The 25,389-nt window shown below is 49.1% G+C and overlaps 1 protein-coding gene across 1 annotated transcript in view; it reads right to left on the bottom strand.

The window, feature by feature from the left end:
* Window positions 1-25,389, bottom strand: part of LOC110496841 (retinoic acid receptor alpha-A) — a 131,948-nt gene that overhangs the window by 15,344 nt on the left and 91,215 nt on the right. Inside the window, exon 5 of the mRNA XM_036953008.2 lies at window positions 8,785-8,961. Within this exon, the coding sequence (XP_036808903.1) occupies window positions 8,785-8,961 (177 nt within the window). The remainder of the gene's footprint in view (window positions 1-8,784; window positions 8,962-25,389) is intronic.

The following is a 25,389-nucleotide window of genomic DNA, read 5'->3' as shown; positions in this document are numbered from 1 at the left end:
CAGGAAAGGGCAGGAGGAAAACAGGAATATAAAACAATAAAGAAGATATGGGGGGAAATTAGGCTAAGAGAGTGAGGCAGAAAATAATAGCAGCCATTTTTTTTTCAAGAAAAAAGGAACGAAGGAGAGAGAGAGAGCGGAGGCGGAGCTGAGAATAGGGACATGGGCAATAGAGGTGAAAAAAAGGACATGCCCACAAAAGAAACCTGATATGATGGGGGTGCTTGCTGGGGCCTCAGATGACGTCAGAGAAGGCACAAACAACAACCACAACACACCACCACCCACCGTGACCACCCCATCGGCCCCGCTCCCTCTATACCCGCCACAGGAAGAGAAGACTGAAGTGCCACCTCCCTATTCACAAAATCCATTCGCATACCTCCCACACAACCCATTTAAAAACCCACACCACACCAGCAGCCATACAGGCCCCGGTCTTCATGGTGAAGGGAGGACAGCTAAAAGGGAACATGACTGTGGGGATTCAAGAAGGCCACCTCGTCTGTGAAGAAAGGCCCGATTTGCTCAAGCCCCACAGCACTACAAGGCCCAGGTGGGTCCCTGCTGAACTACCCACAAGGAAGGGAAGGTGGATCTCAACCGGGCCTCCTAAAGAGAGAAGGCCACGATCTTATTCAGTTCTCCTCTACTCCAAACACAGACAATTAGCTGAAATCATAGGCTTGACACAAGCACTGAAAGGAGCAGGAAGGGGCCTACCAACTTCCCCTACGCCCAGCAGTTGATCCACGCTTCGTTGTGTACCAGCCTGGGAAGACCGCCTTGATGGGACAGATGCCCAGCCTACATGGAGGAGCCTCTACATGGATACACTAACTGCAATGAAAATACTACTACCCAAAGCCACGAACACAGGATGAGGAGGAGGAGGAGGAGGAAGAGGACCCCCTCCTCTACAATACAACCACCCAGGGCCCAGCCACATGCAGCAGCAACAGCAAGATTACAACCAACCACAGTTTCAAGGTATGGCAGGGAACACCATGCCCTGGCCATAAAAGATTCCCACACTGTCTGAAACCCCAGAAGTGTACTGGCCAAAATGCCTACCCACAGGGCCTGCCACCCCTCACATCCAGTTTAAGCTCAACCAACTGAAAGCTCAAATCTACACTGCACCCATATAAGACTCCCCAAGCTGAGATCCATTGCACACTCAATGCAACAGAAACCGATGACTGCCTCTACACTGCAGACTGGGACGAAGACAGGATGCACCTGACCCCTCCTATCAGGTGTTGTACCATTGTGTGTGGCCCAGAGGGGGTGGCAGCACCGGTCATCCTACGATCAAGGAACCTCCATGCACCCCTGGCCTGGATGGCTGAAGCATCAACAGCCATAGCACTCCTGAAAACAGATCTATCAGCGGCAGCAGCTCTGACTGCACCTGACTACAAGAACAAGTTCCATTTGGATGTTTCTGAAAGGGAAGGATTCACCTCATCCGTCCTATTCCAGAAACAAGAGGGGGAGAGAAGGGTCTTGACGCACTACTCTTCCAAACTTGACCACATTGAGGTAGAACAGACAACATGCTCCAGATACGTTGCTGCAGTAGCAAAAGCTATTGAAAAAACAGCTCACCTCGTGATGTCACCCTTCAAACAGCCATCATCCCTCAACCAGCATCGGCCCAATTAGCTGAAATCATCGGATTGACGCAGGCCCTCATCAGAGGAAAAGGAAAGACTGTGAATATCTGTAGAGACTCAGCCCATGCCCATGAAGCAGTCCACACTGATGGACCCAGAACTTTTATGAGAAGCACATGGCCCACACACACACGAAGGCAAACTAAAGACCCTCCAAAAGACCCTCACATAAAAAATATGACTGACTTATTTATTTTATGATTTATTTTGTGACGAATGCAATGTTTGTGACAGACACAACCCAAAGAAACCATATCGAACACCAATGGGCTCATACCCATTACCTAATGCATGATTTCAGGTTATTAGCATAGAATACACAGACATGGGGGCGGATAAGGTGGTTAATGGGAAACAATACCTATTAGTGATGGTGGATAGGTTTTCCAAATGGGTAGAGGCAATTCCAGCGGCGGGGGAGGATGCGAGGTCAGTTATAGGCCACAATCCCAAGATCTCATGGAACGCGCAAGTCAAACGTATGTGCCGGGTCGAAGTTGAAATGGGTCGAAGCCCTGCCCCTGGCGTTGATGGCCATGAGAGCCTCACCAGGATCAGGCACCCATCTCTCTCCTCATGAGATAATGACTGGTAGAGTCATGCCTGGCCCACCAAGGGAGGGAGGTCATATGCCCGCCCTTGATGTGCAATAAATTGTAATGTCTAATTATGTGAAAAAACTGACGGTTCTCTCTGCAGCACTCTCTACCCAGGTTCACAAGGTACCGGAGGGGGAGCTGCCGGGGGACACGCCACCACTGAAGGTAAAGGTTGGAGACTGGGTAAGGGTGAAGGTCCACAAGAGAAAGTGGCTGGAACCCAGGTGGACTGGTCCGTACGAAGTGAAGGAGGTTACTTCACACTCAGTCCAGGTCAAAGGTAAATTGGGCGCACCTTGGCACCACCTCACACATTGTACACCAGCTCCAACCCCTTCCCGCACACTGACGGAAGTCAGAACCGACCTAAGTGGTCTACATTCGGCCCCAAATCTTGCACCTCCTTAGTCAGGGAAAATGGGAGGTTCAGCCCCATATTCACTGACTAAGTCACACCGTACTCCTTGGGAGCGGTTGGGGATCTCCGGACCCCTGTTTGTTATTTTTCTTCTTATGGGAGGAGTCACTGTATGTACACTCACATGGCTTATAAACCAACAGATGCACCCACTACAGACTCACACACTGAATTCTACTCTGCCAGGTGAAACTAACTCTCTCTCTTTTCCCTCTTATCTACCACAAGACCATACCGTTTCTAGGCGTGAGGTGGGGGTCACTAAGTGCACCCCCCAGGAGTTGAAGAGCACCACCCTGTGTTTGCCTTTCAATGCCACCACCACTGTTTACCTGCCTTGGGGCCTTTTGGGTCATGCGAAAAATAGTTTGGGGCTGCCTGCCTGGACCTATTCCAGTTTTAACTGGTATATAACCAAAGGGGGATATGGTGAGTGGTCTTGGAAAAACTTGGTGGCAGAAACGGGGCATGACTGGTCCAGCTATTCCAAGGGACGGGTTGTTCTTGCCTGGCGCAAACGGCTTACATTTTCACGCACTGGTTTTCAACTAAAGCTGATTGTACGACCTGGAACCACTATGGGGTGTCAGGTTTTTACGTTGGCCCCATATGTAGATACCGACAGGGCTGAAGTCCATTTCACACTATATATCTGTGTTACGCCAGAACCACAGCCTACTTCTGTGACGGTGCGTGACGATATGGCAAAGCCACATACCCTGCCCCAGCACAGGGATGGGTGGGGTTCTGCTGGTTTAGTGGTCACCACCCCTACCCCGGATGAGAACATTCGGGTTGCTACAGGTATCTCAGGTTTGTCTAACAATTGGCTATTATTGACCGAACAAGCAGCCAATACAACCCCCACTAGTTGTGTAGTTTGCATGGGTGCCCGACCATTGCTCCGCATTGTCCCGGCTACTGTCGCGATCGGATGTTTAATGCCCCTTATGGACCAAGACAATCCGACTGGTAATTGTTTCTTGTGGGATGCAGTTTACCCTGTTGTCTCCGCTACGGACAGGGCACCAGTATTTTCCTCTGATGTTGCCAGGGCCGAATTCTCCTGTATTAACATGACGGGGTATACTACAGTTAGGTTTGCTCCCTGTTGGTTGGTGTACAAATACTATCGTAGTAGTTGGAGTTTTTAAGCCAGTGATCAGGGCTGACATCTGGTGGTGGTGTGGGGGACCTCGGCTTTTTGACAGACCTCCCAATAAGGCTACGGGTACTTGTGCGCTTGTAACACTTCTACTGCCTATCTCTGTTTACCCTATAGGTGTGGGTGATTTGGTGACCCGGATACAGGCTGTGGACCCACAGTTTCTGCATTAACTATATATGCATTAACTATATACATTTCAATGTCCAAAAATTAGGGAACTGGACTCAACAAGGTTTTGAGGCCGTACATGGTCAACTGGCGGCTACCTCCCTTATGGCTTTTCAAAATCGCATTGCCGTTGACATGTTGCTGGCTGAGAAGGGTGGTATATGTTTTATGTTTGGGGAGCAATGTTGCACATTTATCCCCAATAATACAGCCTCTGATGGCAGTCTCACTGTTGCGTTAGAAGGACTACGTACCCTGAATGGTAAAATGAAATCCCACTCTGGGGTTGATACCAGCACGTGGGACTCCTGGATGGATGCATTTGGTAAATATAAGGTCCTGGTCTCTTCTATTCTGGTCTCTATCTCTGTGTTTGTTGCAATACTAACCCTCTGTGGCTGTTGTTGCATCCCATGTGCCCGCTCCCTGCTTTCTCAAGTCATCACTTCTGCTATTGCACCAAATAATGACCCTGCACTGATGTTCCCCCTCATACAACAGGAGGATCCTCTGGTGGAGTTTGAAACATGCACATATGAGTAATTTTCACGTCTCTTTGGAGACGTGAAGAGGGGGACTACAAATTTCCTAAAATGTCCTATTCTATTTTTCTTACATTTAGTTTTGTCACGTCTAGTAGACGTGAAGAGGGGGTGTTGTAATAACATATTAAAACATGTAATGACGCATTCACGGACTGTTGTTAAACACACTGATAACCCATGAATATACATTGCTCCAAACCCTTTGGGATGGGCTACAAAGACAATGAACTCTGTCAAGAACCAATGAGATACAGACAACAGGCTGGAGAGGACTGTCTATCACCTACGAACAACCAACCAGGAGCCAGGACTACTAGAATCTACCTACGTCATTCCAATGTATAAATGTACTGCCCAAATATGTGTTACGCTCTCTTTTTCCGAAACCTCCCTAAGAGTGGACGATGAGAGCCGTGCTGCACGTTTGCCAGATATCACTATGCTAGATTAAAAGGCCTCAAATATACCGTATCCGCCTTGTCCAGAGTCTCATCTTGGTCTTGTCTCTCCTATAATTAATTCATTAACACTAGCGTGGCTTGCGTATTGCCTAGCGCATTGCCTAGCGTACTGACTAGCTTATTGACTAGCGTACTGACTAGCGTATTGACTAGCGTACTGACTAGCGTATTGCCTAGCGTATTGACTAGCGTATTGACTAGTGTACTGACTAGCGTATTGCCTAGCGTACTGACTAGCGTATTGACTAGCGTACTGACTAGCGTATTGACTAGTGTACTGACTAGCGTATTGCCTAGCTACCTCAACGGAGAGAGCAAACCCAGGTATCAGAGATCTTTACACACTAAACAGAACCTGTTCATGTGGTAAAGGTACGTAAAGGTGTGGTAAAGGTACGCTATGTGTTTCTGCATGGATTTACAGTGCTAATCTGTGTCATTCGTCAGGCGAGCACAATTCCTGCTGTGATTCACAGTGCTAATCTGTGTCATTCGTCAGGCGAGCACAATTCCTGCTGTGATTCACAGTGCTAATTTGTGTCATTCGTCAGGCGAGCACAATTCCTGCTGTGATTCACAGCTCTAATCTGTGTCATTCGTCACGCGAGCACAATTCCTGCTGTGATTCACAGCGCTAATCTGTGTCATTCGTCAGTCGAGCTCAATTCCTGCTGTGATTCACAGTGCTAATCTGTGTCATTCGTCACGCGAGCACAATTCCTGCTGTGATTCACAGTGCTAACCTGTATAATTCGTCAGGCGAGCACAATTCCTGCTGTGATTCACAGTGCTAATTTGTGTCATTCGTCAGGCGAGCTCAATTCCTGCTGTGATTCACAGCGCTAACCTGTATAATTTGTCAGGCTAGCACAATTCCTGCTGTGATTCACAGCTCTAATCTGTGTCACGCGAGCACAATTCCTGCTGTGATTCACAGTGCTAATCTCTTGTCATTTGTCAGGCGAGCACAATTCCTGCTGTGATTCACAGCTCTAATCTGTGTCATTCGTCAGGCGAGCACAATTCCTGCTGTGATTCACAGCTCTAATCTGTGTCATTCGTCAGGCGAGCACAATTCCTGCTGTGATTCACAGCTCTAATCTGTGTCATTCGTCACGCGAGCACAATTCCTGCTGTGATTCACAGCGCTAATCTGTGTCATTCGTCAGGCGAGCTCAATTCCTGCTGTGATTCACAGTGCTAATTTGTGTCATTCGTCAGGCGAGCTCAATTCCTGCTGTGATTCACAGCGCTAACCTGTATAATTCGTCAGGCTAGCACAATTCCTGCTGTGATTCACAGTGCTAATTTGTGTCATTCGTCAGGCGAGCTCAATTCCTGCTGTGATTCACAGCGCTAATCTGTGTCATTCGTCAGGCAAGCTCAATTCCTGCTGTAATTCACAGTGCTAATCTGTGTCATTCGTCACGCGAGCACAATTCCTGCTGTGATTCACAGTGCTAATTTGTATAATTCGTCAGGCGAGCACAATTACTGCTGTGATCCACAACGCTAATCTGTGTCGTCAGGCGAGCACAATTCCTGCTGTGATTCACAGCGCTAATCTGTGTCATTCATCACGTGAGCACAATTCCTGCTGTGGTTCACAGCTCTAATCTGTGTCATTCGTCAGGCGAGCACAATTCCTGCTGTGATTCACAGCTCTAATCTGTGTCATTCGTCAGGCGAGCACAATTCCTGCTGTGATTCACAGCTCTAATCTGTGTCATTCGTCAGGCGAGCACAATTCCTGCTGTGATTCACAGCTCTAATATGTGTCATTCGTCAGGCGAGCACAATTCCTGCTGTGATTCACAGCGCTAATCTGTGTCATTCGTCAGGCGAGCACAATTACTGCTGTGATCCACAACGCTAATCTGTGTCGTCAGGCGAGCACAATTCCTGCTGTGATTCACAGCGCTAATCTGTGTCATTCGTCAGGAGAGCACAATTCTTGCTGTGATTCACAGCGCTAATCTGTGTCATTCGTCAGGCGAGCACAATTCCTGCTGTCATTCACAGCTCTAATCTGTGTCATTCGTCAGGCGAGCACAATTCCTGCTGTGATTCACATCGCTAATCTGTGTCATTCGTCACGCGAGCACAATTCCTGCTGTGATTCACAGCGCAAATCTGTGTCATTTGTCAGGCGAGCACAATTCCTGCTGTGATCCACAACGCTAATCTGTGTCGTCAGGCGAGCACAATTCCTGCTGTGATTACATTTGCAAAAATGAACACTGAGTAGTAGGGCTGTGTCTCAACTCTTCCTGTAATACAAATTGGTAAACTATTACATTATCCCTCCTTGGATGTCCATGTACATTGTAACTATCCTGTAGAAGTGACTTAATCAGTGTCAGTTAATCATTAGGGACCAGAGGTTGAGGAACACTGATATGAAGGAGTAAAACTAGTCTTACTACATAGGAATGAATGCACTAACTATGTACATAAGTAACTATGCACTAACTATGTACATAAGTAACTATGCACTAACTATGTACATAAGTAACTATGCACTAACTATGTACATAAGTAACTATGCACTAACTATGTACATAAGTAACTATGCACTAACTATGTTTTTTTTATTTTTTATTTATTTTACCTTTATTTAACCAGGTAGGCAAGTTGAGAACAAGTTCTCATTTACAATTGCGACCTGGCCAAGATAAAGCAGTTCGACAGATACAACAACACAGAGTTACACATGGAGTAAAACAAACATACAGTCAATAATAAAGTATAAACAAGTCTATATACAATGTGAGCAAATGAGGTGAGAAGGGAGGTAAAGGCAAAAAAGGCCTTGGTGGCAAAGTAAATACAATATAGCAAGTAAAACACTGGAATGGTAGTTTTGCAATGGAAGAAAGTGCAAAGTAGAAATAAAAATAATGGGGTGCAAAGGAGCAAAATAAATAAATAAATTAAATACAGTTGGGAAAGAGGTAGTTGATAGGGCTAAATTATAGGTGGGCTATGTACAGGTGCAGTAATCTGTGAGCTGCTCTGACAGTTGGTGCTTAAAGCTAGTGAGGGAGATAAGTGTTTCCAGTTTCAGAGATTTTTGTAGTTCGTTCCAGTCATTGGCAGCAGAGAACTGGAAAGAGAGGCGGCCAAAGAAAGAATTGGTTTTGGGGGTGACTAGAGAGATATACCTGCTGGAGCGTGTGCTACAGGTGGGAGATGCTATGGTGACCAGCGAGCTGAGATAAGGGGGGACTTTACCTAGCAGGGTCTTGTAGATGACATGGAGCCAGTGGGTTTGGCGACGAGTATGAAGCGAGGGCCAGCCAACGAGAGCGTACAGGTCGCAATGGTGGGTAGTATATGGGGCTTTGGTGACAAAACGGATTGCACTGTGATAGACTGCATCCAATTTGTTGAGTAGGGTATTGAAGGCTATTTTGTAAATGACATCGCCAAAGTCGAGGATTGGTAGGATGGTCAGTTTTACAAGGGTATGTTTGGCAGCATGAGTGAAGGATGCTTTGTTGCGAAATAGGAAGCCAATTCTAGATTTAACTTTGGATTGGAGATGTTTGATGATGATGTACATAAGTAACTATGCACTAACTATGTACATAAGTAACTATGCACTAACTATGTACATAAGCGATGTATTGCTTTTCAAACTACTGATACGTACCAGTATGTCAAGGAAGGCAGCTTTGATCAGTGTGATCTGTGTGTGTGTGTGTGTGTGATCTGTGTGTGTGTGTGCGACAGTCAATCCTTACCAGTATGTCGAGGCAGGCAGCTTTAAGCAGCGTGATCTGGTCAGCTATGGTGAGTCCTGTAAAACCAGGTACTCGTTTGGCAAACTCCACAATCTTTATAATGCACTTAGTAGCCAGCTCACTGAACTTATCCCACAGCCCCAGGTCCAGCCTCACGCGTTGTTCCGCACTCGACTTCTGGAGGGGAGAGAGAGAACACAGACTCATGCATTAGCAAGCATGCCAACATACGGAGACACTCACACACACACACACACACACACACACACACACACACACACACACACACACACACACACACACACACACACACACACACACAGACAGACAGACAGACAGACAGACAGACAGACAGACAGACAGACAGACAGACAGACAGACAGACAGACAGACAGACAGACAGACAGACAGACAGACAGACAGACAGACAGACAGAGAGTAAGGCGAGAGGCCGAGAGGCCGAGAGGCACCGTCATCATGAGACACAGATCCAGTCTTCACCCACACACTATATCTCACTGTATATAAATAATAGACACTCCACCATGACACTATATATCTATAGCCGAGGTTGTTGTTGTTGTCGTAAATAGAGCTGAGCTGAGGGCGCAGTAATGAGTGAGAGGGAGCAGGAGGAGAGGAGAGGGAGTGAGAGAGAGAGTGGGGGGAAGAGAGAGTGGGGGGGAAAGAGAGAGAGAGCAGTAGAGAGAGAGTGGGGGGAGAGAGAGCGTAAGAGAGAGATAGAAAGTGAGAGAGCAAGAGGGAGAGAGAGGTAGTGAGAGAGTGGGAGAGAGAGAGAGAGAGAGAGAGAGAGGGAGAGTGAGAGAGAGCGAGAGAGAGAGAGGAAGAGAGAGAGAGGAGAGAGATAGAGAGAGAGGGAGAGAGAGAGAGAGAGAGAGGGAGAGGGAGAGGAGGAGGAGGGAGAGGAAGAGGGAGAGGAGGTAGAGGAAGGGGGAGAGGAAGAGGGAGAGGAGAAGGAGGGGAAGAGAAAGAGGGAGAGGAGGAGGGGGAGAGGAAGAGGGATAGGAAGAAGAGGAGAGGAAGAGGGAGAGGAGGAGGAAGGGGGAGAGGAAGAGGGAGGAGGAGGAGGGGGGAGAGGAAGAGGGATAGGAGGAGGAAGGGGAGAAGAGGAGGGAGAGGAGGAGGAGGGATAGGAAGAGTGAGAGGAGGAGGTAGGAGGGAGAGGAGGAGGGGGAAGAGGAAGAGGAGAGGAGAAGGAGGAGGAGAGGAAGATGGATAGATGACTACATGGTGCTAACTTAAGACCATTCATGGGTATAACTACAGGCACAACTACATGCAGGGTATACTATATGTATAATGTACCAACTCAGCAAACTACGGTACCACTGTATACTCGACTATATGCACCAATGACTATGGTGTATACTATATGTACAGACCACCAAACCACCTATACTAATACTGTAAATAGGGATTATATACTATATGTATAGTTCATATACGTACTGGGCAAATTATACTGTATACCTATACTATGTATAATGGAATATGTTACTGTACCACCATGGGGATATGTACTTACTGTACCTATATGTATAAATACCATGGATATGATGACTATCTATACTATATGTATAGGTATATATACTATATGTTACACTATGTATACTGACTATGTGTATACCAAAGTACTATAGTTCATGTATACTAAAATACCTGATATATAAGTTACTGGGTATATAAAACTAACAAGGTACTACCTATACTATATGTATAAAGGACCACCACTGTATACTATGTACTGTATATCCAATACTATACTATAATGTACTGTAACAGAATATACTGTATACCTGCAGAACTATATGTATACCACCAATACTATGATGACTATGTACCTATACTATGTACCATGGGGATATGTATACCTATACCACCATGCACTACTATATGTATACTATATGTATACTATACTATATGTATATGTACGTACCACTGTATACTATAATCTATACCACCATGTACTATATGGAATACTGTATACTATGTACTATGCTACCCAAAGTACCATGTATACTATATGATATATATATTGCAGGGTATACGGAATACTGTATACTATGATGTAATGAGGTATACGTATATGGCTACTATAAATGCATGGGAATACAAGGATGGAGGTACCATGCACCTAGACCAGGACAGCCAACACTCTACTATACTAATACCTAGATGACTATGCATGGGTATAATAAATACGTATCTATGAAGGAGGGGGAGAGGAAGAGGGATAGGAGGAGGAAAGAGAGGAGGAGGGAGAGGAGGAGGAGGGATAGGAAGAGGGAGAGGAGGAGGAGGAGGGAGAGGAGGGAGAGGAAGAGGGAGAGGAGAAGGAGGAGGAGAGGAAGAGGGAGAAGAGGAGGAGGGGTGTGGGAAGAGGGAGGAGGATGAGGGGGGAGAGGAAGAGGGAGAGGAGGAGGAGGGGGAGAGGAAGAGGAAGAGGAGGAGGGAGAGGAGGAGGAGGGGGAGAGGAAGATGGATAGGAGGAGAAGGAGGGGGAGAGGAGGAGGGGGAGAGGAAGAGGAGAGGAGGAGGAGGGGGAGAGGAAGAGGGAGAGGGGGAGGAGGGGGAGAGGAAGAGGAAGAGTGAGAAGAGGAGGGGGAGGAAGAGGGAGAGGAGGAAGGGGAGAGGAAGAGGGAGAGGAGGAAGGAAGAGGAGGAGGAGGGGGAGAGAGGAGGAAGGGGGAGAGGAGGAGGGGGGAGAGGAAGAGGGAGAGGAGGTAGAGGGAGAAGAGGAGGAGGAGAGGAAGAGGGAGAGGAAGAGGGGGGAGAGGAAGATAGAGAGGAGGAGGGGGAGAGGAAGAGGGAGAGGAAGAGGGGGAGAGGAAGAGAGAGAGGAGGGGGGAGAGGAAGAGAGAGAGAGAGGAGGAGGGGGGAGAGAGGAAGAGGGAGAAAGAGGAGGGAGAGGAAAGAGAGAGAGGAGGGAGAGGAAAGAGGGAGAGGAGAAGAGGAAGAGAGGGATGGAATGTGGAAAGAGGAGAGAAAGGGATGGAATGTGAGATGGAGGAATATAAGTGAGACTCGGGGGAGTCAGGAAAGAGAGACAGAGGGAGAGAGAGGGAGAGTGAGAGAGAGAGAGGGGGAGGGAGAGAGAGGGAGAGAGGGAGGGATAAGAGAGGAGAGTGAGAGAAAGAGAGAAAAAGAGGCAGACAAAGCACCATTCAGGGAATTGCTTACCTTACAGAGGTGTGTGTGTGTATGTGTGTGTGTGTGTGTGTGTGTGTGTGTGTATGTGTGTGTGTGTGTATGTGTGTGTGTGTGTGTGTGTGTGCGTGCGTGTAGGAAGTGTGTGTTCAGTATTACTATGGATGGAGAAGCTGATGATCATTTGTTTGTTTTTAGATAGTTAACATGAAATGGCCCATCTGTTCTGGATGACTGGGCCTTCCCAGCCGGCCTGCCTGTACTCGCAGCAAGGTCACACACACAGGTTGAAGTGTGTCTGTGTTTGCGTGCATGTTTGTGCGTGTGTAACGCGTATGTGTGAGTGTGTTAAGTAAGGTGTGCACAAGTGTTTAACATTCTGTTTGACTGTGAACTTTATCCATAAAAAAGTTAAACTATCAAAACACTGCATAAATACATCTTTAATTGTATTCCTCCATATGTCGTCACTGACAGTTCAGAGAAAACTACGACTATATGACTTTCACAGTTGTTCACTTCACAGTCAAAGAAAAGAGGCAGACAGACAGACAGACAGACAGACAGACAGACAGACAGACAGACAGACAGACAGACAGACAGAAAGGCCTTTTGAATTTAATTGAGAGCGAGAAAGAGACAGAGACAGAAAAAAAGAGAGAGACAGAGAGACAGAGAGTGAGAGAGAGACACAGAGAGTGAGAGAGAGACACAGAGAGCGGGACAGAGAGACAGAGAGGGACAGAGAGACAGAGAGAGACACAGAAAGAGAGTGACAGAGAGACAGAGAGAGACACAGAGAGAGAGTGACAGAGAAACAGAGAGAGACAGAGAGAGTGAGAGTGACAGAGAGAGAGAGAGTGACAGAGAGAGAGAGAGAGTGAGAGTGACAGAGAGAGAGAGTGACAGATAGAGTGAGAGAGAGAAAGAGAGAGAGAGTGACAGAGAGACAGAGAGAGTGAGAGTGACAGAGAGAGAGTGACATAGAGAGTGAGAGAGAGACACAGAGAGAGAGTGACAGAGACAGAGATAGTGAAAGAGACACAGAGAGAGTGCCAGAGACAGAGAGAGTGAGAGAGAGACACAGAGAGAGAGACACAAAGAGACAGAGAGAGACAGAGAGTGACAGAGAGACAGAGAGAGACAGAGAGAGAGAGTGACAGAGAGAGAGAGTGACAGAGAGACAGAGAGAGACAGACACAGAGAGTGACAGATAGAGAGTGACAGAGTGCAACATACAAAAAATATGAGTATATGGGACGTGGGGTTAAGTGAGAGGGACATGAGGTGTTTAAATCACTGTGAAAAAGCTGCAGCAGCCATGACAGACACACATCTCACATCTCACTGACAACACACACTACTGTACTGTGTGTCACTGACAATACACACTACTGTACTCTGTGTCACTGACAACACATACTACTGTACTGTGTGTCACTGACAATACACACTACTGTACTCTGTGTCACTGACAACACATACTACTGTACTGTGTGTCACTGACAATACATACTACTGTACTCTGTGTCACTGACAATACACACTACTGTACTCTGTGTCACTGACAATACACACTACTGTACTCTGTGTCACTGACAATACACACTACTGTACTGTGTGTCACTGACAATACACACTACTGTACTCTGTGTCACTGACAATACCTACTACTGTACTCTGTGTCACTGACAATACACACTACTGTACTGTGTGTCACTGACAATACACACTACTGTACTCTGTGTCACTGACAATACACACTACTGTACTGTGTGTCACTGACAATACCTACTACTGTAGTGTGTATCACTGACAATACCTACTACTGTAGTGTGTATCACTGACAACACATACTACTGTACGTACGGTGTGTCACTGACAATCCCTACTACTGTACGGTACGGTGTGTCACTGACAATCCCTACTACTGTACGTACGGTGTGTCACTGACAATCCCTACTACTGTGTGTACTGTGTGTCACTAACAATATATAGTACTGTACTATGTGTCACTGACAATCCCTACTACTGTGTGTACTGTGTGTCACTGACAATACATAGTACTGCACTGTGTGTCGCACCTGACGGGTGGATGGTGGGAGGAAAGAGGAGCGGAGTTGGAGGGATGGAGATGGAGGGATGGAGATGGAGGGGATGGGGGGATGGAGATGGGGGATGGAGGGATGGGGGGATGGAGATGGAGGGATGGGGATGGAGGGATGGGGATGGAGGGATGGAGTTGGAGGGATGGGGATGGAGGGATGGAGATGGAGGGATGGGGATGGAGTTGGAGGGATGGAGATGGAGGGATGGGGATGGAGGGATGGGGATGGAGGGATGGAGATGGAGGGATGGAGATGGAGGGATGGGGATGGAGGGATGGGGGGATGGAGATGGAGGGATGGGGATGGAGGGATGGGGATGGAGGGATGGGGATGGAGGGATGGAGTTGGAGGGATGGGGATGGAGGGATGGAGATGGAGGGATGGGGATGGAGTTGGAGGGATGGAGATGGAGGGATGGGGATGGAGGGATGGGGATGGAGGGATGGAGATGGAGGGATGGAGATGGAGGGATGGGGATGGAGGGATGGGGGGATGGAGATGGAGGGATGGAGATGGAGGGATGGGTATGGAGGGATGGAGATGGAGGGATGGGGATGGAGGGATGGGGATGGAGGGATGGAGATGGAGGGATGGAGATGGAGGGATGGGGATGGAGGGATGGAGATGGAGGGATGGGGATGGAGGGATGGGATGGAGATGGAGGGATGGGGGGAGGGAGGGATGGAGATGGAGGGATGGGGGGATGGAGATGGAGGGATGGGGTTGGAGGGATGGGGATGGAGGGATGGGGATGGAGGGATGGAGATGGAGGGATGGAGGGATGGGGAGAGAGATGGAGGGATGGGGATGGAGGGATGGGGATGGAGGGATGGGATGGAGTTGGAGGGATGGGGAGGGAGGGATGGAGATGGAGGGATGGAGATGAAGGGATGGGGATGGAGGGATGGGATGGAGATGGGAGGGATGGGGAGGGAGGGATGGAGATGGAGGGATGGGGGGATGGAGATGGAGGGATGGGGTTGGAGGGATGGGGATGGAGGGATGGGATGGAGTTGGAGGGATGGGAGATGGAGGGATGGAGATGGAGGGATGGAGATGGAGGGATGGGGATGGAGGGATGGAGATGGAGGGATGGGGATAGAGATGGAGGGATGGGGATGGAGGGATGGGGATGGAGGGATGGGGATGGAGGGATGGGGATGGAGGGATGGAGATGGAGGGATGGGGATGGAGGGATGGAGATGAGGGATGGGGATGGAGGGATGGGGATGGAGATGGAGGGATGGGGATGGAGATGGAGGGATGGGGATGGAGGGATGGAGATGGAGGGATGGGGATGGAGGGATGGAGATGGAGGGATGGAGATGGAGGGATGGAGGGATGGGGATGGAGGGATGGAGATGAAGGGATGGGGATGGAGGGATGGGATGGAGATGGAGGGATGGGGGGAGGGAGGGATGGAGATGGAGGGATGGAGATGAAGGGATGGGGATGGAGGGATGGATGGAGATGGAGGGATGGGGAGGGAGGGATGGGAGATGGAGGGATGGGGGGATGGAGATGGAGGGATGGGGTTGGAGGGATGGGGATGGAGGGATGGAGATGGAGGGATGGAGATGGAGGGATGGGAGGGATGGGGATGGAGGGATGGAGATGAAGGGATGGGGATGGAGGGATGGGATGGAGATGGAGGGATGGGGAGGGAGGGATGGAGATGGAGGGATGGAGATGAAGGGATGGGGATGGAGGGATGGGATGGAGATGGAGGGATGGGAGAGAGGGATGGAGATGGAGGGATGGGGGGGGGTGGAGATGGAGGGATGGGTTGGAGGGATGGGGATGGAGGGATGGGGATGGAGGGATGGAGAGATGGAGGGATGGGGATGGAGGGTATGGGGATAGAGATGGAGGGATGGGGATGGAGGGATGGGATAGAGATGGAGGGATGGGGATGGAGGGATGGGGATGGAGAGATGGGGATGGAGGGATGGGGATGGAGAGATGGGGATGCAGGGATGGGGATGGAGGGATGGAGATGGAGGGATGGGGATGGAGGGATGGGATGGAGATGGAGGGATGGAGATGGAGGGATGGGGATGGAGGGATGGAGATGGAGGGATGGAGATGGAGGATGGAGGGATGGGGATGGAGGGATGGAGATGAAGGGATGGGGATGGAGGGATGGGATGGAGATGGAGGGATGGGGAGGGAGGGATGGAGATGGAGGGATGGAGATGAAGGGATGGGGATGGAGGGATGGGATGGAGATGGAGGGATGGGGAGGGAGGGATGGAGATGGAGGGATGGGGGGATGGAGATGGAGGGATGGGGATTTGAGGGATGGGGATGGAGGGATGGGGATGGAGGGATGGAGATGGAGGGATGGGGATGGAGGGATGGGGATAGAGATGGAGGGATGGGGATGGAGGGATGGAGATGGGAGGGATGGGGGATGGAGGGATGGGATAGAGATGGAGGGATGGGGATGGAGAGATGGGGATGGAGGGATGGGGATGGAGAGATGGGGATGGAGGGATGGGGATGGAGGGATGGAGATGGAGGGATGGAGATGGAGGGATGGGGATGGAGGGATGGAGATGAGGGATGGGGATGGAGGGTGGGATGGAGATGGAGGGATGGGGATGGAGGGATGGAGATGGAGGATGGGATGGAGGGATGGAGGATGGAGGGATGGGGATGGAGGGATGGAGATGGAGGGATGGGATGGAGGGATGGAGATGGAGGGATGGGGATGGAGGGATGGGATGAGATGGAGGGATGGGGGATGGAGGGATGGAGATGGAGGGAAGGGAGATGGAGGATGGATAGGAGGGATGGGATGGAGGGATGGAGGATGGAGGGATGGAGATGGAGGATGGGGGATGGAGATGGAGGGATGGGGGTGGGATGGAGATGGAGGGATGGGGATGGAGGGATGGGGATGGAGATGGAGGGATGGGATGGAGGATGGAGATGGAGGATTGGGGATGAGAGAGATGGGATGGAGGGATGGGGAGGGAGGGATGGAGATGGAGGGATGGGGATGGAGGGATGGAGGATGGGGATGGAGGGATGGGATGGAGGGATGGGGATGGAGGGATGGAGATGGAGGGATGGAGGGGATGGGATGGAGGGATGGAGATGGAGGGATGGGGATAGAGATGGAGGGATGGGGATGGAGGGATGGGGATGGAGAGATGGGGGATGGAGGATGGGGATGGAGAGATGGGGATGGAGGGATGGGGATGGAGGGATGGAGATGGAGGGATGGGGATGGAGGGATGGAGATGAGGGATGGGGGATGGGGGATGAGATGGAGGGATGGGGATGGAGGGATGGGGATGGGATGGAGGGATGGGGATGGAGGGATGGAGATGGAGGGATGGGGATGGAGGGATGGGGATGGAGATGGAGGGACGGGGATAGAGATGGAGGGATGGGGATGGAGGGATGGGGAGGGAGGGATGGAGATGGAGGGATGGAGATGAAGGGATGGGGATGGAGGGATGGGATGGAGATGGAGGGATGGGGAGGGAGGGATGGAGATGGAGGGATGGGGGGATGGAGATGGAGGGATGGGGATGGAGATGGAGGGATGGAGATGGAGGGATGGGGATGGAGGGATGGAGATGGAGGGATGGAGATGGAGGGATGGGGATGGAGGGATGGAGATGAAGGGATGGGGATGGAGGGATGGGATGGAGATGGAGGGATGGGGAGGGAGGGATGGAGATGGAGGGATGGGGTTGGAGGGATGGGGATGGAGGGATGGGGATGGAGGGATGGAGATGGAGGGATGGGGATGGAGGGACGGGATAGAGATGGAGGGATGGGGATGGAGGGATGGGGATGGAGATGGAGGGATGGGGATGGAGGGATGGAGATGGAGGGATGGGGATGGAGGGATGGAGATGAGGGATGGGGATGGAGGGATGGAGATGAGGGATGGGGATGGGGATGGAGATGGAGGGATGGGGATGGAGGGATGGAGATGGAGGGATGGGGATGGAGGGATGGGGATGGAGATGGAGGGACGGGGATGGAGGGATGGAGATGGAGGGATGGGGATGGAGGGAGGGAGATGGAGGGATGGGGGGATGGAGATGGAGGGATGGGGATGGAGGGATGGGGATGGAGGGATGGGATGGAGATGGAGGGATGGAGATGGAGGGATGGAGATGGAGGGATGGGGATGGAGAGATGGAGATGAAGGGATGGGGATGGAGGGATGGGATGGAGATGGAGGGATGGGGAGGGAGGGATGGAGATGGAGGGATGGAGATGAAGGGATGGGGATGGAGGGATGGGATGGAGAGATGGGGAGGGAGGGATGGAGATGGAGGGATGGGGGGATGGAGATGGAGGGATGGGGTTGGAGGGATGGGGATGGAGGGATGGGGATGGAGGGATGGGGATAGAGATGGAGGGATGGGGATGGAGGGATGGGGATGGAGAGATGGGGATGGAGGGATGGGGATGGAGAGATGGGGATGGAGGGATGGGGATGGAGGGATGGAGATGGAGGGATGGGGATGGAGGGATGGGATGGAGATGGAGGGATGGAGATGGAGGGATGGGGATGGAGGGATGGAGATGGAGGGATGGGGGGATGGAGATGGAGGGATGGGGATGGAGGGATGGAGATGGAGGGATGGGGATAGAGATGGAGGGATGGGGATGGAGGGATGGGGATGGAGAGATGGGGATGGAGAGATGGGGATGGAGAGATGGGGATGGAGGGATGGGGATGGAGGGATGGAGATGGAGGGATGGGGATGGAGGGATGGAGATGAGGGATGGGGATGGAGGGATGGAGATGGAGGGATGGGGATGGAGGGATGGGGATGGAGATGGAGGGATGAGGATGGAGGGATGGAGATGGAGGGATGGGGATGGAGGGATGGGGATGGAGATGGAGGGACGGGGATGGAGGGATGGAGATGGAGGGATGGGGATGGAGAGATGGAGATGGAGGGATGGGGGGATGGAGATGGAGGGATGGGGATGGAGGGATGGGGATGGAGGGATGGAGATGGAGGGATGGGGATGGAGGGATGGAGATGACGGGATGGGGATGGAGGGATGGGATGGAGATGGAGGGATGGGGAGGGAGGGATGGAGATGGAGGGATGGGATGGAGGAATGGAGATGGAGGGATGGGGATGGAGGGACGGGGATAGACATGGAGGGATGGGGATGGAGGGATGGGGATGGAGATGGAGGGATGGGGATGGAGGGATGGAGATGGAGGGATGGGGATGGAGGGATGGAGATGAGGGATGGGGATGGAGGGATGGAGATGGAGGGATGGGGATGGAGGGATGGGGATGGAGATGGAGGGATGGGGATGGAGGGATGGAGATGGAGGGATGGGGATGGAGGGATGGGGATGGAGATGGAGGAACGGGGATGGAGGGATGGAGATGGAGGGATGGGGATGGAGAGATGGAGATGGAGGGATGGGGGGATGGAGATGGAGGGATGGGGATGGAGGGATGGGGATGGAGGGATGGAGATGGAGGGATGGAGATGGAGGGATGGGGATGGAGATGGAGGGATGGGGATGGATGATCCCTCCATCCCCATCCCTCCATCTCCATCCCTCCATCCCCATCCCTCATCTCCATCCCTCCATCCCCATCCCTCCATCTCCATCCCTCCATCCCCATCCCTCCATCTCCATCTCCATCTCTCCATCCCCATCCCTCCATCTCCATCCCTCCATCCCCGTTCCTCCATCTCCATGGAGGGATGGGGATGGAGATGGAGGGATGGGGATGGAGGGATGGAGATGGAGGGATGGGGATGGAGATGAGGGATGGGGATGGAGGGATGGAGATGGAGGGATGGGGATGGAGGGATGGGGATGGAGATGGAGGGATGGGGATGGAGGGATGGAGATGGAGGGATGGGGATGGAGAGATGGGGATAGAGATGGAGGGATGGGGATGGAGGGATGGGGATGGAGAGATGGGGATGGAGGGATGGGGATGGAGAGATGGGGATGGAGGGATGGGGATGGAGAGATGGGGATGGAGGGATGGGGATGGAGGGATGGGGATGGAGGGATGGGGATGGAGGGATGGGGATGGAGGGATGGATATGGAGGGATGGATAGATTCGGGGATGAAGACGAAGTCTCTGATATTAAAGCCACTCATCTTGTTCCTCCCATGGGCGAAGAAGGGAGGAGGGGAGAGGGAGGAAGAGGTAGATTCACAGTTTGATTCCCTCTCCTTCCCAATCCCCCTCTCACACTGCAATCTCAGTCAATTACCTCAGTCCTATAATTCAATAGAGCTGAACAAGGAAGTGGCCTGGGAGTTCTAATTTCTTTAAAGGCATTTATCCAAACAAATTAGACAAGTTGCGACGTTAGAAAATAAGCTGCCAATGTAGAAACCACCGCTCTGTATTCCTCACCGGCCGGGGTGTGTGTATGTGTAGGCATAACAAAAGAATAAAAGACTTCTGGCAGTATTATTATCCAGTACCTGTGAAGGATAATGACAGTAGAGTATAGCAGTAATGATGTAGCTCATAGTCAATGGTTGACTGGGCTATATAACACACCCACACATCCCCCCCCCCCCCCCCCATACACACACACACACTTCTCCTCCCCCCCATACACACACACACACACACACACACACACTTCTCCTCCTTGAAGCTGAGGGCCACATATCCCTAATGTTTTATTTTGTCTTTTAAAGTGCCAGGGCCATTTTTCATCACCATCACTGTCAATGAAGCCTTATTCATTGTCACGCCTTAAGCCCTCTCACTCACCCTCTCTCTCTCCACACTATCTCCCCTCACCCAGCAGTGAACTCCTAAATCACCCAGGACTAGGATTGGAATATTTCACCACATAATTGGAGCTTTAACCTAATCTAGGGAGCTGAGAGAGAGAAAGCGAGAGGGAGAGAGAGAGAGGGGGAGAGAGAGAAAGCGAGAGGGAGAGAAAGAGAGCTGAGAGAGCGAGAGGGAGAGAGCTGAGGAGGAGCAACGTTCAAAAGGCAAGTCAGGAACCAATTGCTTGTAATAATGAGGAAGTTCTCAGCCTGAAAGCCAACGTAATTACTAGTGATCCAGATTAAGGCTTTATCTAAGTACAGGCCTACTGCTACTGCCGTGACAGAACTGACAGCAGCATGCATCGTGCCTACATGACTTATTTAAAGCCACAGTTTTCTGTCATTGTGAAGAATGATTTTTAAATATTACATTACTGACTGACTATGGGAACTGGTTATTATTTACAAATATACACAGTTGAAGTCGGAAGTTTACATACACTTAGGTTGGAGTCATTAAAACTCGTTTTTCAACCACTCCACAAATGTCTTGTTAACAAACTATAGTTCTGGCAAGTTGAGTTAGGACATCTACTTTGTGCATGACACAAGTAATTTTTCCAACAACTGTTTACAGACAGATTATTTCACTTATAATTCACTGTATCACAATTCCAGTGAGTCAGAAGTTTACATACACCAAGTTGACTGTGGCTTTAAACAGCTTGGAAACTTCCAGAAAATTATGTTATGGCTTTAGAAGCTTTCGATAGGCTAATTGACATCATTTGAGTCAATTGGAGGTGTACCTGTGGATGTATTTCAAGGCCTACCTTCAAACTCAGTGCCTCTATGCTTGACATCATGGGAAAATAAAAATAAATCAGCCAAGACCTCAGAAAAAAATCGTAGACCTCCACAAGTCTGGTTCATCTTTGGGAGCAATTTCCAAATGCCTGAAAGTACCACGGTCATCTGTAAAAAACAATAGTACGCAAGTATAAACACCATGGGACCACGCAGCCGTCATACTGCTCAGGAAGGAGACACGTTCTGTCTCCTAGAGATGAACGTGCTTTGGTGCTAAAGTGGAAATCAATCCCAGAACAACAGCAACGGACCTTGCAAAGATGCTGGAGGAAACAGGTACACAAGTATCTATATCCACAGTAAAATGAGTCCTATATCGACATAACCTGAAAGGCCGTTCAGTAAGGAAGAAGCCACTGCTCCAAAACCGCCATACAAAAGCCAGACTACGGCTTGCAACTGCACATGGGGGACAAAGATCGTACTTTTTGGAGTAATGTCCTCTGGTCTGATGAATCAAAAATTGAACTGTTTGGCCATAATGACCATCATTATGTTTGGAGGAAAAAAGGGGAGGCTTGCAAGCCGAAGAACACCATCCCAACCGTGAAGCACGGGGGTGGCAGCATCATGTTGTGGGGGTGCTTTGCTGCAGGAGGGACTGGTTCACTTCACAAAATAGATGGCATTATGAGGGAGGAAAATTATGTGGATATACTGTATTGAAGCAACAGTCAGAAGGAATGGGCCAAAATTCACCCAACTTATTGTGGGAAGCTTGTGGAAGGCTACCTAAAACGTTTGACCAAAGTTAAACAATTTAAAGGCAATGCAACCAAATACTAATTGAGTGTATGTAAACTTCTGACCCACTGGGAATGTGATGAAATAAATAAACGCTGAAATAAATCATTCTCTCTACTATTATTCTGACATTTCACATTCTTACAATAAAGTGGTGATCCTAACTGACCTAAGACAGGGAATTTTTACTTGGATTAAATGTCAGGATTTGTGAAAAACTGCAAATGTATTTGGCTAAGGTGTATGTAAACTTCCGACTTCAACTGTATATTTAAGTATATTTAAGGAGAGGGGCATTTCTATTTGAATTTGAAAGTGAATTGTGCGACTACTTGGTAGTGGGACATTCCTTAACTTGTGTTTTGTACAGGAAAAGGACAAGTAATCTTCAAGATAATGTAGCGCAAACTGTGAACTGATGGTAACTGTTCCCTCAGAGCTGTTGCTAACCAGGGAAAGCCTTTACAAATACTTAGAATGTGGAAGGCTTACATCACTACTGATTAGCTTTAGTTATAATCTCAATGTCAAACATCTACCACAGGAAAAAATTGTAACGATTGTTACCGTTGTTATATATTTCGTTTTTTAAGAGAGGGTGTGCCAGTGCCGTGGTGTCTTCCATTTTGTTTGTTTATTAAACTGTATGAACATAGCCAGAATGATTGATAGGTGACATGAAACTCCCCCAAGCCTCCAGATAAGTTTGAGGTGTGTGTATGTGCGTGAACATGTCTACCACAAATATTCCCTTGCTCTGCTCCACAACCCTCCCAACAGTACGTCATTCGCAAAGCTCCGGTGTCAATCAGTCACTACCTCACGCAGAGCTCTATCTATATGCAAGTCAGTCTATCAGTCTAAAATCAAACAGTGTTAGACACTGTCAAACTGCCTGTACAACGTTGCTATGCCTAGCTGTCAATCAAACAAATCCCTATATCAACCTGCTATAAAACTATCAATCACTCAAGAACAATTTCACTATCCCACATTTACTATCTCACATTTACCTGTCAAAATGTCCCAAAACTAGCTAAGCTCTATCTATCTGGCACGGTAGTCTATCTACATACCATAGCTCAGTACCTTGCGAAAGTATTCGGCCCCCTTGAACTTTGCGACCTTTTGCCACATTTCAGGCTTCAAACATAAAGATATAAAACGGTATTTTTTTATGAAGAATCAACAACACGTGGGACACAATCATGAAGTGGAACGACATTTATTGGATATTTCAAACTTTTTTAATAAATAAAAAACTGAAAAATTGGGCGTGCAAAATTATTCAGCCCCCTTAAGTTAATACTTTGTAGCGCCACCTTTTGCTGCGATTACAGCTGTAAGTCGCTTGGGGTATGTCTCTATCAGTTTTGCACATCGAGAGACTGACATTTTTTCCCATTCCTCCTTGCAAAACAGCTCGAGTTCAGTGAAGTTGGATGGAGAGCATTTGTGAACAGCAGTTTTCAGTTCTTTCCACAGATTCTCGATTGGATTCAGGTCTGGACTTTGACTTGGCCATTCTAACACCTGGATATGTTTATTTTTGAACCATTCCATTGTAGATTTTGCTTTATGTTTTGGATCATTGTCTTGTTGGAAGACAAATCTCCGTCCCAGTCTCAGGTCTTTTGCAGACTCCATCAGGTTTTCTTCCAGAATGGTCCTGTATTTGGCTCCATCCATCTTCCCATCAATTTTAACCATCTTCCCTGTCCCTGCTGAAGAAAAGCAGGCCCAAACCATGATGCTGCCACCACCATGTTTGACAGTGGGGATGGTGTGTTCAGCTGTGTTGCTTTTACACCAAACATAACGTTTTGCATTGTTGCCAAAAAGTTCAATTTTGGTTTCATCTGACCAGAGCACTTTCTTCCACATGTTTGGTGTGTCTCCCAGGTGGCTTGTGGCAAACTTTAAACAACACTTTTTATGGATATCTTTAAGAAATGGCTTTCTTCTTGCCACTCTTCCATAAAGGACAGATTTGTGCAATATACGACTGATTGTTGTCCTATGGACAGAGTCTCCCACCTCAGCTGTAGATCTCTGCAGTTCATCCAGAGTGATCATGGGCCTCTTGGCTGCATCTCTGATCAGTCTTCTCCTTGTATGAGCTGAAAGTTTAGAGGGACGGCCAGGTCTTGGTAGATTTGCAGTGGTCTGATACTCCTTCCATTTCAATATTATCGCTTGCACAGTGCTCCTTGGGATGTTTAAAGCTTGGGAAATCTTTTTGTATCCAAATCCGGCTTTAAACTTCTTCACAACAGTATCTCGGACCTGCCTGGTGTGTTCCTTGTTCTTCATGATGCTCTCTGCGTTTTTAACGGACCTCTGAGACTATCACAGTGCAGGTGCATTTATACGGAGACTTGATTACACACAGGTGGATTGTATTTATCATCATTAGTCATTTAGGTCAACATTGGATCATTCAGAGATCCTCACTGAACTTCTGGAGAGAGTTTGCTGCACTGAAAGTAAAGGGGCTGAATAATTTTGCACGCCCAATTTTTCAGTTTTTGATTTGTTAAAAAAGTTTGAAATATCCAATAAATGTCGTTCCACTTCATGATTGTGTCCCACTTGTTGTTGATTCTCCACAAAAAATACAGTTTTATATCTTTATGTTTGAAGCCTGAAATGTGGCAAAAGGTCGCAAAGTTCAAGGGGGCCGAATACTTTCGCAAGGCACTGTATCTGATTCTGCTATTTGGCTCAGGAGGTTTTGCTGCTCCGGGTTTCTGTGAACCTTGACCTCTGCACAGAGGGATGCTTGGGAGCAGAGAGCTGCCTCCACATCCAATGTGTCCAAAAAAAATGCATTATCTTTGGCAATGCCCAAATATTATATTCTATCCCTGTACAAGCCAGCTAGAGGCCATAACTAGCTCAATAACAAACACTCAGAACAGCGATGTGACGAATTGATCTGAAGTGGTTGAATTT

Source organism: Oncorhynchus mykiss, chromosome 18 (genome assembly GCF_057628025.1).
Source record: "Oncorhynchus mykiss isolate SJ-2025 chromosome 18, ASM5762802v1, whole genome shotgun sequence".
Lineage (NCBI taxonomy): Eukaryota > Metazoa > Chordata > Actinopteri > Salmoniformes > Salmonidae > Oncorhynchus > Oncorhynchus mykiss.
Note: the sequence above shows the minus strand (reverse complement) of the source record. Positions and strands in the feature narration are given on the sequence as shown.